Source organism: Gobio gobio, assembly GCF_949357685.1.
Source record: "Gobio gobio genome assembly, chromosome: 4".
Classification (NCBI taxonomy): Eukaryota; Metazoa; Chordata; class Actinopteri; order Cypriniformes; family Gobionidae; genus Gobio; species Gobio gobio.
Window position 1 is genome coordinate 7,148,148 of NC_137100.1, and position 16,363 is coordinate 7,164,510.

At 38.4% G+C, this 16,363-nt stretch overlaps 1 protein-coding gene across 1 annotated transcript; it reads left to right on the forward strand.

The window, feature by feature from the left end:
* Positions 1–782: 782 nt before the first annotated feature.
* Positions 783–11,080, forward strand: casr (calcium-sensing receptor; the record flags this gene model as incomplete). Its single annotated transcript, XM_079814144.1, has 6 exons — positions 783–979; positions 2,371–2,677; positions 3,900–4,739; positions 4,881–5,111; positions 5,696–5,819; positions 9,936–11,080. 6 exons carry the CDS (start codon positions 783–785, stop codon positions 11,078–11,080), a joined length of 2,844 nt encoding a protein of 947 aa, XP_079670270.1.
* Between the last annotated feature and the right edge of the window lie 5,283 nt (positions 11,081–16,363).

Sequence of the window (16,363 nt, forward strand, 5' to 3'; positions counted from 1 at the left end):
CCCTAGCGCCCGGCCACTCATATCAAACTGCTTATTTATATTCTCTGATTGCTTTATGGGATTGTAGGTCTTTCCCTTCTTAAAGCTGTTAAGTACAGTCTTGTAACAATTTTTATAAAAAAAATTGTCTGATTTCCAAATATTTTTTGTTTAAAATCAAAGTTGGTGATGTTGTAATTCACCTTCTAGCTGGCTGGTTTGTTTTATGGATTTTTAAAAAATCGCATTAGGGAAAATATTCCGGAACCAAGGCAGCTGAAAAAGTGGGCGGGCACTGTTGCACTCTATGCTGCTTGGTCAATCAAATTCAAGAACTGTTGTATCACTATAAACATTCATTGTTTTTTACTGTTTTGTTCATTTAACTAAGTATCCCTTTTATGTTTTCTTTAGGAATATTCAGCTTTCAACCAAACACTGTGGCGAATCAAAAATCAAACTACTGCAAAATACTTTCATGGGCCGTGGTTTCATCAATCCATCACATAATGAACAGGAGAGGAATTTACTGGAGGAAGGAACGAAAAGATCAGCAGATCTGCAAATAAACCCGTACATAATCAGCAATGTGGGTAGACTCCCCAGCTCCTTCACCACTCACTCAAGAATGTGTTGGTCCATCTGACACTCTGCATATCTGTTGATTCCATCAACTAAAGGAAAAAAAATATATAATTTGGCTGAAGAGGGGATTGACGAAAACTACTGTAAATTCCAAGACTTGCTGTCCTGCCAACATCTACCTTGCTCCATGAAGGCCGCATTAGAAACCAACTGAAGCAATGAGGTTTCATCTGAAGTTTTATTTGCATTACCTGGTTCTGTTGGGTTTCAGCTGTGTCATTTCTACCTATGGCCCATATCAGAGGGCCCAGAAGACAGGCGACATACTGCTGGGGGGGCTTTTCCCAATACACTTTGGGGTGGCCTCCAAGGACCAGGATCTTGCAGCTAGGCCAGAGTCAACTGAGTGTGTCAGGTATAAACACAACATGATCAGCTTCTCCAAATGTGGTTGATGGTTTTCTTAAGTGGGTTTCAAGGTCTTTGAACTGACCTTTGGTCATTTACACAATACTTTGATGACTAACCCTAACCATACAGTTTTTATAATATAAATGCAGGGTTTTTTCGGCATAGATCTATTTTTATACTTGGTCAATTCAATGAGGTATGTAGTTTATCACACAATTGTGTGTTTTATGTATTTGGGGGGAAATGTATTTCCAGCCATAACACATGCCACTCTTAAATGGATAGTTCACCCAAAAAATGTATCATTAACTACTCATTTTCATGTCGTTCCAAACCAGTAAGAATTTTGTTAATCTTCAGAACACAAATTAAGATTTTTTTTGATGAAATTTGAGACCTTTCAGTCTCTCCATTGATAGCTGCACAACTACCACTTTGACACAGCAAAAAGTTCATAAAGAGATCATAAAACAAATCCTTATGAATTGAGCGGTTTAGTAAAATTTTTTTGAAGAGACTCACATAAACATTCATCAACTCACACATCAGTTGTGGTAAACGGAAGGTCAAGCATGTCTCCTTGGTGTGCGAGAACCAATGAGGTTCATTCTCGTGTTACACAGCACGTTTGAGTTTCCGAAAGAACCAATGAGGTTCATTCTCGTGTTACGCAGCACGTTTGAGTTTCCGAAAGAACCAATGAGGTTCATTCTCGTGTTACGCAGCACGTTTGAGTTTCCGAAAGAACCAATGAGGTTCATTCTCGTGTTACGCAGCACGTTTGAGCTTCAGCAAGAACCAATAAGGTTCATTCCTGTGTTACGCAGCACGTTTGAGCTTCCTCAAGAGCCAATGAGGTTCATTCTCGTGTTGCGCAGCACATTTGAGCTTCCACAAGAGCCAATGAGGTTCATTCTCGTGTTGCGCAGCACATTTGGGCTTCAAGAACCAATGATGTTTGTTCTCACACATCAAGCCTGTTTGGTTAAGCTTCTGTTTATGTTCGCTGATCACTGTTTTTATGCAAGTAAAACTCTAAATTAAATCTGTTCATCATATAAAGTGATCAAGTCTCTTAAGAAAATTTGGACTAAACCGCTCAATTCATATGGATTAGTTTTACGATCTCTTTATGGACTTTTTGATACATCAAGGTGTCAGTTACGTTGCTGTCAATGGAGGGACAGAAAGCTCTCAGATTTCATTAAAAGGTGAGGGTGAGTTATTGACAGAATTTTAATTTTAGGGTGAACTATCCCTTTAAAAATACACCAAGTATACACATCAGTACAGTCTAATAAACAGATTGCATGTCTATCTCACAACCTTGTTTTCTTTGTGTCCCAAATATGACCCAAAGTGTGAGTCCTTATAGAACTACACTTTCTTTTTCAGATATAACTTTCGTGGATTCCGTTGGCTTCAATCTATGATCTTTGCTATAGAGGAGATCAACAACAGCTCTACTCTTCTTCCAAACATCACGCTTGGCTACCGTATATTTGACACATGCAACACTGTCTCGAAGGCCCTGGAGGCGTCGCTAAGCTTTGTTGCACAGAATAAGATCGATTCACTCAACTTGGATGAGTTCTGTAACTGCACAGGAAACATCCCATCAACCATTGCAGTGGTTGGGGCGTCTGGATCTGCAGTTTCTACAGCAGTGGCTGACCTAGTGGGCCTCTTCTACATTCCTCAGGTTCTTTTGCAATTTTAGCATCTCCAATTAGAGTAGATTCTGTGGGTATGTGCTTAGTAATAAATACGTAATGAATCAGTTCATTTTTAATAAAATTTTAAAGGGTTATTTCATCCAAAAATGAAAATTAGCCCATGATTTACTCACCCTCTAGTCATCCTAGGTGTATATGACATTCTTCTTTCAGACAAATAAAAACTCTGGAGGTTAATAAAGGCCTTCTGAAGCGAAGTGGTGCGTTTGTGTAAGAAAAATATCCATATTTAAAACTTTATAGACTAAAGTAAAAGTTACAGTGAAATAGTAACCCTTGACCCTTGAACCCTTGATGCATTCGTATTGACAAAAGCAGAAGCACAAAGGAGAGAGCAAAACAAAACACCGGTCATGAATTAGAGTCTAAAACGAGAATTTTTAAAGAGAAATGGTGGAGGATTTCGATATAAGAGAAGAGGGGATTGAGTTTGTTGCCCACCCCTATCCACGAGAGGCGTCAAAGCTCGAGATGCTTCTATACATCGCGTCAGGGGTTACTCTTTCACTGCAAAGTCGACTTGCGTACCACTGACCTCCTGAAGCCTATAAAGCCTATTTTAGTCTATAAAGTTTTAAATATGGATATTTTTCTTACACAAACGCGCCACTTCGCTTCAGAAGACCTTTATTAACCCCCGGAGCTGTGTGGAGCAGTTATATGATGGATAGATGCACTTTTATGGACATCAAAAATGACCCAACAAGTCACTGCCATTATAAAGCTTGAACGAGCCAGGCCCAGGACTTTTTTAATATAACTCCGATTTTATTCGTCTGAAAGAAGAATGTCATATACACCTAAGATGGCTTGAGAGTGAGTAAATCATGGGCTAATTTTCAGGGTGAACTAACCCTTTATTAAAGACAACAACTGCATTATACTCATCCAGATTACCTTTAAGAAATGGATTGGGTAAAGCTTTTAACTAATAGATATCACCATACGTCCTTAGTTGATTAATCGCAGTGCATTAGGTACAGTTGTTTTGTATTACAAGTTCTATGAAATGTTTAAATATGAAAATAATGCATCATTAAAGACGCACTAATTTGCATACATTTCCAGAACAGAAATCTGACCATTGGATAAAGCCAGGTTCAAAATTACTTTTTTGACAGAGAGGTTTTTGGTAAAAAGAAAAACATTCCTTTAATATTTTATTTATATTTCTCTACTGTCTTTCAGATCAGCTATGCTTCATCCAGTCGCCTTTTGAGCAACAAGAATCAGTACAAATCCTTCATGAGAACTATCCCCACAGATGAGTATCAGGCTATTGCTATGGCTGCCATCATTGACCACTTCCAGTGGAACTGGGTGATTGCTATCGCCTCCGATGATGAATATGGCCGTCCGGGTATTGAAAAGTTTGAGAATGAAATGTTTCATAGGGACATCTGCATCGATCTCAATGTTTTAATTTCACAGTACATTGATGAAGCTGAGATTCGCCGTGTGGCAGACCGCATCGAAAACTCAACCGCCAGGGTCATTGCTGTGTTTGCTAGCGGACCAGATATCGAGCCACTTATTAAAGAGATGGTGAGGCGAAACGTCACAGACCGCGTCTGGTTGGCGAGTGAGGCATGGGCCGGCTCTAGCCTGGTTGCCAAGCCAGAGTACCTTGATGTCATGGGTGGAACGATTGGCTTTGCACTGAGGGCTGGGCATATACCCGGCTTTAAAGAATTCTTACAGCAAGTCCATCCAAAGAAGTCCAGCCATAATGAATTTGTGAGGGAATTTTGGGAGGAGACTTTTAACTGTTACCTAGAAGATAGTCCAAGGAATGAGGACAGTGAAAATGGCAGTACAAGTTTCAGACCTCTGTGCACTGGTGAAGAGGACATTGCAAGTGTTGAGACACCGTACCTGGACTACACGCACCTAAGGATTTCTTACAATGTGTACGTGGCTGTTTATGCCATAGCACAGGCACTTCAGGACATACTTACCTGCACACCTGGAAAAGGACTGTTTGCCAATGGCTCATGTGCAGACATTAGGAAAGTTGAAGCATGGCAGGCGAGTTACTTACCATATTTGTACGCTGCACAAGAATTTCCTGTATTCAAGAAGGTCCCCCTCTGCCCTTCTCAATTCTAGGAAAGTTTCAGACAAACGTAGTGATATTAACATGCCTCTCTCTTTTCTTAATTCTTAAAGGTTCTGAAACAACTGAGACACCTCAACTTCATAAACAGCATGGGGGAGAGGGTGCGTTTTGACAACGGCAGTGAGCTCTCAGCAAATTATACCATTATAAACTGGCATCGATCACCTGAGGATGGGTCTGTTGTATTTAAGGAAGTTGGTTATTACAGCATACATAGCAAGAACGGGGCCAAACTTTCCATTGACAAGACACAGATACTGTGGAACGGCCGTCTTACTGAAGTGAGTAAGCATAAAACATACAGTACCAGAATTTCTTAGCACTTCGATTAGAGAAAATGTTATGCATTTAGCCTAGCTTTTATTAAAGCGATAGTTCACCCAAAGATGAAAATTCTGTCATCAATTACTCACCCTTATGTCGTTTCAAACTCATACGACTTTCATTCATCTTCGAAAGACAAATGAAGCTAATTTAAATGAAATCTGACCATCCATTGGAAGTTTATTCACCCCAAACTCTGATGCTTGAAAATGAAATCCATATGAATCGAGTAGTTTAATCAAAGTCTTCTGAAGAGCCATGATCGTTTTATGCAATGAACAGATTTAATTTGCACATTACACTAATTTTTTGAGCACTCAAATTTGATAAAAGGAAGCTCAAGCTTGGCGTGTGAGGACGAATGAGGTTCATTCTTGGTGTCACGCCAACACATTTGACCAATGTTTGATTGTGAATTTTTGGGTGAACTAACCCTTTAACTAATGGCAAACCCAAAGGATCCTTGTCCAGTCAGTTACAGCAGCAAATGTGTCTTGTTGTATTAAATGAGACAGTAATTTTTTTCTCTTTTCTCTGCCAGGTACCATTTTCCAACTGTAGCGATGAGTGTGAACCTGGAACCAGAAAAGGAATTATTGATGGCAAACCTACATGCTGCTTCGAGTGTACGGAGTGCTCGGATGGGGAGTACAGTGACCATAAAGGTTAGCAAATGAATGAATCAGCAACTTAATTTCTTTTAGAACAGTCCATTTTTTTTTTGCTGGTGGTGGAAGCAACAATGGTGGAAAGAGAAAGTAGGGCTGAACGATTAATTGCATTTGTGATAATATCGCGATATGATAAAACACGATTTCCTAACCACAAAGGCTGCGATTACAGTCTGGTCACGTGACACTCGAGAGTAAAGTCTGCAGAAGAAGCATCAACTTGGCACATTACACATATCATATGCCTGGCCTAAAAGAAGACAGAGCCTTGAGGGTTAGCCAAAAACAAAAAAAAGATAATGCGGTGGAACACTGCCGAGGATGCAGGAGGAGGTTTTTTGAATGGATGTCAGTGAAGAATACAAAATAAACTGTTTTTATGAGGAAACAGCTTATCATCCAATGAACTGATGTGTTTTTTTTTTTGCTGTTTTATAAGAGAATTTTGTGACTTTTTTGTGAATTTTGTTATTCAGCATCCTTCATTTCTATGGTATCCTATCATACAAATCTGCAGTTCAATGCTCTCAAGGCCTTTAGGCCGTGTGTCCACCAAAGCATTTTTTTTTTAGCCTGAGAGCGTTTGGCACCGCAGCGTTTTTTTTAGATAGTTGGTTTATGTATTGTTTCCATATAGAAATGCAGATACAATGTAAAGTATTTTCTCTGGCTCTTGTTTTAAATCAATTTTTTACGTTATTATACTGCTTGTTGTCATCTGTTGATGTTGTACAAGCAGAATGTGGCAGTTGGTCGGTGTTGTATTTGTCCCGTCCCTCCTCCACTGTGATTGGACGGCTGGGTAAAAAGTGACAGTGATGAGCGCTGCGTTCCAGAGATGGGCACTCGAGTTAGTGACATTAAATCACACCGCGCTGTTTTACTGTGGTGTAGCCGGGTGGCACTTTTGGATTGCCAGCCTGTTAAAACATGAAGAAAATCTAACCTTTAAACCTAGCACTATGTTTTACTTTATCAATCTTTTCGCAGCTTTTCTCTCTCTTAATGTAGACACGAGAGAGAGATAGAAAGATGTTAAAGGTGAACTATGTAAGATTTTTGCAGTAAAATATCCAAAAACCACTAGGCCAGTGTTATATTTTTTGTTAAGTTGAGTACTTAGAATATCCCAAATGTTTCCAACTATTTGTAAATCGTGAGAAATTGCTATTTTAACCAAGGAACCGGGACGTGTGAGCTATGCGTTTGAGGGAGTCGCCTGTCGATTGCGTCATATCTGTTTTACCCTCGGTTTCCGGTTTTATTTTGCAGAAACGCTTTACTCTCACTGCAGTGTGAACAAGCGTCATAGCAGCCGCCGAGCGAACGTCATAACTTCCTTTTCAACTCACTCAGATATATCTAATACGATAAACAGAGTTGCGTTACCTCATACTCATGACTGGAAAAGAGAAAGTCCCGCCGGCGACTATGCCATAATAACAGTCCCGCTCTTCAATCGCTCCTGCGGCCTTGCTCAGCTCCACAACACTCGGTCCTGCTCTGCTTCATACTACAGTAATGTTAATAATCGCATCCATGAACATGATTTCTGCCCGAGTCCTATCCTGACTCTTTTCCATCGGCTGTGAGGTGAAGACAATACCTCCCAAGATTCTGCGCTCAAACGTGGCGTCATCAAACTACGCCTTTGTTTTGAACAGGCAACCTCTAGTGGACGGAAATGTTACATAGTGTAGCTTTAATCCATTAATTGCTTAAAGCGCATATTTTAACGTATCGCAATCAGCATGCATTCAGTTTCCTATTGACTAGAAACAACTAGAAACGTTCGGTTTGATTATTTTCTGATAATGTCTGACGTCAATAACAACGCTGTGTAACAAACGTGAATGGCGCCATCTTGTGTCCACTCAGCGACTGTATTGAAAATGACTACTTGTCTTGTTGCCAGGACAATAGTTTTTTTGTTTTACATTGTAATGGATTATAACGTAAGGCTGGATGTATCCCTTATATCTTAGGACTTTTATTACAAACAAAACGGATGATAGAAAGGTCATATTTTGTCTATAAAATAAAAAAAAGGATTTTTGAATATATAATTTTTTTAATAAGACATAAAATGACTTGGGACTCGACTCGGACTCGTGAATAAAGTCTCCAGACTGAACTCGGACTCCAGTGATGATAAACACTCCAGACTTGACTCGGACTCCAGATGAAAGACTTCAGACTTGACTCGGACTCCAGCTTAAAGACTTCAGACTTGACTCAGACTCCAGATGAAAGACTTGTGAACATCTCTGCTGCGTTCTACTCAAAGTTGAACTGTCGGCGACCGGTAAAAAACACGGTGAGATAGACGCTCAGCGACTCGTTTCGCATGGTGTTCTAAAAATGTGCCGCTCCCTTTGAAAACAACTGGAAAAATACGGCAACCGCATGAAAAAAGCTTTGGTGGACACACAGCCTTAATGTGATTGGTTAATAAGACACACATGTCATCAAGGTTGTCTCATTTCAGAAAAGTTACAATTAGAAAATTAACTGAAAATGTAATTATTATAATCTGTTTCTTTGGGAATGTTATGGTGAAATTGTGTGAAATGAAGCAGCCTCAATGACACAGACCTCCGGAAGGCGCAGCCTTCTAAATGAAACCGCATCTGATTTAGGATCTCTAGAAACTAGTGATGTTTGATTCTTGAATGAATTGTTCTTTTAAGCCAGTAACTGGTCGAGTCAGTTCACAGAATTGGATGGAATTTTAGGTCTGGGTTGATGATTCAAGACTCACATCGAAGTACCACGCAATCTCCTTGTATAGTACTAAATAAGCCAGTGAGCGTCCTGATGGCTTATTGAGTCAAAGAACCGGTTCGCAATGAACAGACCCTCAGAAAAGAAGCTCATTTGCTTCTTTTTGAGTAGGTTATTTTGGATTTGTTCATTTCAAACTGGTTCTTTGGTTCGATAAACCATCTGGACAAGCTCATTGGCTCATTCGGTGCTTACGTCATCAACCCGGAACTAAATTTTGATTCAGTCCGATTCTGTGAACTGACTCGATCAGTTACAGGCTTAAAATAATGATTAATTCATTCAAGAATTGAACATCACTACTAGAAACGTTCTGGCTGGTGAGTTGGAACTAAACTCTCCAGGAGAAATCACCACCTATACCTGATTCACTATTCCCTACATTACTCCACTAATATAGTCCACTTGAAGGAGTGAATGAAAACGAGTGAGTGAATTCGGACACTGAGTGCGCCGGAAGGGCTGAAATCCTTAGTCTGTGCTGTTTAATAATCATATGAAACTTAGCAAACTGGCTGCTCCAGTAGTATGAAAAGATTTATCTTGAACTCTGTCATGGAAACTAGCATGTATAAACCATAATTAAACAATTTAATAATCAGCGGTTTGGAAAATGGATCAATGGATGATTCAGCTGCGGGCGCTATCTGGCGAATTGCAGGAATTCATTCAGTGTGATCCTCACAGTGCATTATGGGTATTCCCTAGCCATTGAGTGTACATCGGTTGTACACTCGTTATTGCGGTGCATTATGGGATTGAATGAATGCCCTTGATAACATCCACTATGGTTTTGGACACCACTACAAATGGCTGTCCCTATTTAAGGGTATAGGCCGGGGCAATTTCGGACACAGCACTGGAAGGATACCATCCTGCAGCGTTTAGTACCAACCCTAATCAAACACTGGAATCAGTTTATCAAAGTGTTCAGGATTACTTGAAAATTACAGGCATGTTGGAGCAGGGCTGGAACCAAAGTCTGCAGGATGGTATTGTAGCTCTCCAGGAGCAGAATTGGCTACCCCTGTGCTACAACATTTATTAATCGTAATTATAGTTAATTTTCACATTTGATAATTACATTTTTTTCAATCAAAAGTTTAACATAGTCAATGCACTTTGAACTAACATGAACAAACTGCATTTTATTAACCATTATTAACAAAGATGAATAAATGTAAAGACTATATTCTTCATTGTTAACTGAAGCATTAACTAATGTTATCAATTGAGACCTCATTGTAAAGTGTTATTGTAATTATCAGAATATTGTTCTTTTTTTCCTGAAAAACAATACAAATGTTTATTTTATTTTCTCCACAGATGCCAGTGTTTGCGCGAAATGCCCAAACAACTCTTGGTCTAACGGCAATCACACTTCCTGCTTTCTGAAGGAGATCGAGTTTCTGTCCTGGACCGAGCCTTTTGGGATTGCGTTGGCCTTATTTGCAGTGCTTGGGGTTCTGTTAACAGCTTTTGTGTTGGGTGTTTTTGTGCAATTCCGTGATACTCCAGTTGTGAAAGCATCCAACCGAGAGCTCTCATTTCTTTTGCTTTTCTCGCTTATCTGTTGTTTCTCCAGCTCTCTTATATTCATAGGCGAACCACAGGACTGGACATGCCGTGTGCGGCAACCAGCCTTCGGAATCAGCTTTGTGTTATGCATCTCTTGCATTCTTGTTAAAACCAATCGTGTCCTGCTAGTGTTTGAAGCCAAAATCCCCACCAGTCTCCACCGTAAATGGTGGGGACTGAACCTGCAGTTCTTACTAGTGTTCCTGTTCACGTTTGTCCAAGTGATGATCTGCGTGGTTTGGTTGTACAACGCTCCACCGGGGAGTTACAAAAACTATGACATTGACGAAATCATCTTTATCACCTGTAACGAGGGCTCCATGATGGCGTTGGGATTCCTCATTGGCTATACATGCCTGCTCGCCGCCATCTGTTTCTTCTTCGCATTCAAGTCTCGGAAACTTCCTGAGAACTTCACAGAGGCCAAGTTCATAACATTTAGCATGCTCATTTTTTTCATCGTTTGGATCTCCTTCATCCCTGCGTACTTCAGCACGTACGGCAAATTCGTCTCAGCGGTTGAGGTCATTGCCATTCTGGCCTCCAGCTTCAGTCTGCTAGCCTGTATCTTTTTCAACAAGGTGTACATCATTCTCTTCAAACCATCCAGGAACACAATCGAGGAGGTTCGCTGTAGCACAGCAGCTCATTCTTTCAAAGCAGCCGCGAAGGCGACACTACGACACAGCTCTGCCTCCAGAAAGAGGTCGGGCAGTGTGGGCGGGTCCTCTGCCTCCTCGCCCTCCTCATCGATCAGCCTGAAGACCAATGGGAATGAAACGGAGTCCCCCTCTACGCGCAGACATAGTCATAGACCGAGGGTGAGCTTTGGAAGTGGAACAGTCAGTCTCTCCTTAAGCTTTGAGGAAGCTAGAAAGAACTCTGTGAAATGATTAACAAGAACTTTTGTATAAAGAATACGCCTGGTATTGTAATCGGTGGTGGTACGTAATGTATCAATCAACCGCCACTAAATGTGAAAACAGCCAGAGCCCCTCCCAGTCTTCAGGCACAGACTAATCTCTGTCCACAATACTTACCCCTGCCATAACGCACTGACACAAAACAGTCATTTGCGTGCAAGCCATTTGTTGACCACAGCAGTCTTTCATAGGCACTTTTTTTTTTATTTCACTCTGTTTAAAGCATCTGCTAAATGTCTTAAATGTAACACAAAAGCAGATAAATAAAACAAAAACACCTGATTTATGTCTAATGTGATTTTCTAGTCCCTTGATAATAGTTGGACTATGTCTCCAGTGTACATGTGAGCTTTAGAGGAGGAATGTGTTCATTCAAATCCTTGTCCTGAAGGTTGTCCTTGTCCTCTTTAGTCATTTAAAATGATGCACAGTGGCATGATAAAGTATGTGAACCGCTTTGCAGACAAAAAAATAGCTGAATTTATTAAAATAACCCTGATAAAAAGTTTATGAACCATTGATTCTCAGTGCTGTGTGTCGTTCCCTGGATGATCCACGGCTGTTTTTATTTTGTTTTGTGATGGTTTTTCTTGAGTCCCTTGTTTGTCCTGAGCAGTTAAACTGACCAATGTTCTTCAGAAAAATCCTCCAGGTCCTGCACATTCTTCTGTTTTCCAGCCTCTTTTTCATATTTGAACCCTCTCCAGCAATGACTGTATGATTTTAAAATCCATCTTTTCACACTGAGGACAATTGAGGGACTCAAACACAACTACTAAAAAAGGTTTAAACATTCACTGATGCTCCAGAAGGAAACACAATGTATTAAGAGCCGGGGGGTGAAAACTTTTGAACAGGATGAAGATGGATGAGGATGTCCACATTTTTCTTATTTTGTTTAAATATATATCTTTTTTCATTTAGTACTGTCCTTCAGAAGCAACAGAAGATACTTGCATGTTTCCCAGAAAACAAATTAAGTACAATTTACCCCCCCCCCCCCCCCCCCCCCCGGCTCTTAATACATTGTGTTTCCTTCTGGAGCATCAGTGAATGTTTAAACCTTTTTTAGTAGTTGTGTTTGAGTCCCTCAATTGTCCTCAGTGTGAAAAGATGGATTTTAAAATCATACAGTCATTGCTGGAGAGGGTTCAAATATGAAAAAGAGGCTGGAAAACTGAAGAATGTGCAGGACCTGGAGGATTTTTCTGAAGAACATTGGTCAGTTTAACTGCTCAGGACAAACAAGAGACTCATGAACAACCATCACAAAACAAAATAAAAACAGCCGTGGATCATCCAGGGAACGACACACAGCACTGAGAATCAATGGTTCATAAACTTTTTATCAGGGTTATTTTAATAAATTCAGCTTTTTTTTTTTTGTCTTGTGGACTATATGTAAACATTTTTTATGTAAAATATCTTATTCAGGACAGTACTAAATAAAAAAATAACATGCATTTTGTATGATCCCTCTTATTTAGTTAAAATTATTCCCATTTCCACAGATTCTGCAAGCGGTTCACATACTTTATCATGCCATTTTACATGTACATGAACCAGGGTCCTCATTTATACAAAACACAGGATTTGATTTGATACAAGTGAGGAGCAAATCTGGATTTGCAAAGGCAGAATCGGATGTTCTTATGCATATGCTAAATGAAGAGGACGTTTTGATTTCTATAAATCATTCATTGCAACATTTTGGAAACTGTTTTTTAAACACCATGCATCATTCAAAAAGGCATGCCATATGAGGATTCACCCCTTTTTAAAACAAGGAAACCTAATTCATAGAGGAGCTTACAAACAAAAAGGGAAAGTAACAGAGCCTGTAAAACAACTCATATCTACTGTACAGCACATCTGACTGCTTTTCAGAGATGGTGACAACTCAGGATTTAAACCCGACAAAGGGATGGCCTCTTTCTAGCTCGACAGGTAACATACCTGTTGACTATAGGCTCTACACATTCCTTTTTTGCCTGTAAGCTCTTCTCACAATGAGGTTTCTTTGTTGACTGAGGATGCAATTTGAATGCTTGTTTAAATAATTTTACTCATTCGTTTTTATGGCTAGAAGTCAGAACTAACACTCCTCCCACTGCAGAACACACATGCTGTAGCTGGAACTTCTCACCGTTAACGGACGTGACGTAACCACATGACATTTCCCACAAAATCAGACTCGACAGCTCAAATAATTATTACAAGGCGAGGAGAGATTTTTGAACACTGGCTTTTTTGATATTCTTGCTCAATTATTGATTTTAAATTGATTTTTTTACAAAAAAAAATGCCTTTTTCAAGGTACATTTAGATACCAAACGAGAACAAACATAAAGTTAACATTACAATTTAGTAACAGTTTATTGTTACTAAATTTTCACTTTGAGAGATGATTCAGTCTTAAAGGGATCGGTCACCAAAAAAATGAAAATTCTGTCCTCAAGTTGTTCCAAACCTGTATGAGTTTTATGGGGGGGGGGTTCAAATCCAAACGTTTGAAACAACTTGAGGGTGAGAAAATGATGACAGAATTTTCATTTTTGGGTGAAATATCCCTTTAAGAGACCATCTTAAAGTCTTGATTGATATCCAAATACTATCCTCCTGGGACCCAATAATAGACTTTTGTCCACTGTAGTGGACATTATATTTTAGTGAATTTCTCTGACATCATACATGTCACATGTCACAGTCTGGATGTCCTGTAAAGAGCACATTCGGGGCTTTGCAGAGATACCAAATGTTTGGAGGTTTCACCAGGACAACAACTTCTTGGTCTTTAAAAATGGCTGACATTAATGTTTAGCACTCTTATGGAAATATTATAATATTTTTTAATTATAATTTAAATTGGATTAATTTTCAAATTGTTTGTTATAAATCAACATCTCAGGAAAATGTTATGGGGTTTCTAATAAAAATATGACTTTCTGTTACAAAACAGGGCATTGATTTCATAAATGACCACTGTAGTGGACACCAGGATTTAAATCATGTTTATCAGGCATTTTGGAGACATAAGTGAACAGGGAAAGAAATTACATATCAATATTCCTATGAAATATTAGATATTATTATGAAAATGTTGCCGATTTTTCCTCCCATTATTACACTTCTTTTTTCATTACATGTTGCACCAAGAACACATTAAAATGCAAATTAGATGCAGTGAATAGATACATTGTTTTGAATGGGAAAACCCAAGTATTGTCATTTTACCCACATATTTCATAAAGTAAAATGGTATATGAATGCATTTCATTATATCTTTCATAAAATAGTTCAGAATCATCTTTAAATGAAGTTTGTTTAAAAAAAACCCTGAAACCTAAAAATTGATTGGTGAATTAAAAATAAATTCCATTGTTTTTGCCTATACATGCAATTTCATGTCATTAATTTTTTTTAACAACTGAGTCCTGCTGTCAACTACAGAGTACATATCATAACATGAATAAAATATAATTAAAAAATCCATTTGTTTCTTATGCTCTAAACAATGTAATGACATGAAAAAATACTAAATTCAAAAAAAAAAAATCTGGGTCCCAGGAGGCTAGTACAATTCTTGGTTATACCTTATTTGAAGGTGACATTGTTACAGTATAATTTCCCAAATAATTGCTGAGTAATATTATTTAACTATGTGTAGTTAATATAGGGTTTGGTTTAGAGTTAGATATTTAATTTACTGTTATTACTAGGCTACAGTATGTACATGTAACTATACGTCAATAAAGTGTTACCGGTAACACTATTTTACAGTGTCCTTGTTACATATGTTACATGTACTTACCATAGTAATAACAGTAAATGATGCATAATTAAATGCAACCAAACCCTAATCGTACCTTAACCCTATAGTAAGTACATGTCGTTATTGGTACATATAAGTACATACCGGTATAATTATTATTACTCAGTACTTGAATATATAGTTACACTGTAACACGCACCTTAAAATAAAGTGTAACCGTGTTACCAAATTCTTTCAGTTACACTTTATTTTATTGTGTACCTGTTACAGTGTAATTATATATTTAAGGACTGAGTAATAATAATTAACTGTACATACTTACTATAGGGGTAGGGTAGGATTGGGGTTTGTTGCATGTAATTATCTCAAATTTATAGTTATTACTATAGTAAAATACATGTAATAAGGACACATTAAAATAAAGTGTTACTATTCTTTCAGCCCAGAGGCAGAGGAAGGGAAAAAAATAGTTCCAAAGTCTTTTTTTTTTCTCCCGCAGGTTAAATGTTTGACATATTGCAAATTGCTGAAATGCTTGTACTGAAAAGTTAGATATGTTGTTTTTACGAAAGAGGGCCACTGGTTGTAAAATTACTACTACTAACATCCTGTGAATTGAAAAACCTTGAAACTATTCATAATCTACATAATAGAAGTTGCGGTAGTCTTTTTTTTCTTCACATTTTGATGAGTGAAACAGCTTGTCAAACAAGAAGAACATAGGGCGGGACTTGATTTTGTCCACGGGAATTAATTGGATGTTTGGATTATTGTGGTTTGCTATTGGTGGATCTCATGTGAGTGACAGGTTTCCCCGCCCTCACATCAGTAAACACATCATCAGTGAATAGAAGAGATGCCGTTGCAAGAGGGAGGGGAAAATATTCTGATTAAAGATAATGAGGGCACATTTATAATACATACTGCAATATTTATTATAGATGGGGAGTTCCATTTATATTTATTCATATATACATATAAATATAAATATACATATATACATATACACTGATCATGCATACCATTATGACCTGATTATCTGATTATTTCTTCATCACGACACCTGTTAGTGGGTGGGATATATTAGGCAGCAAGTGAACATTTTGTCCTCAAAGTTGATGTGCTAGCAGTGCGTTGGCCGGACAGGACAGAGGTGGACAGTAACGAAGTACATTTACTTGAGTACTGTACTTAAGTACACTTTTTGAGTATCTGTACTTTACTGAAGTATTATTTTTTAGGGAAACTTTTACTTCAACTTCACTACATTTGAAAAACAAATATCGTACTTTTTACTCCACTACATTTCTATCAAGGTCCTCGAAGTCAAAAGTCGTTTCTGTAGCAGCTTTGCAAGTCAGTGGATGATTTTTTTTCTTCTTTAAAATTTTTTTTTTTTTTTTTTTTTGCCAAATGTAAATGTCTGGGAGAAAGAAGCATAGACATATGGATGAATCTGAAAAAGCATGATGAAAGAGCTC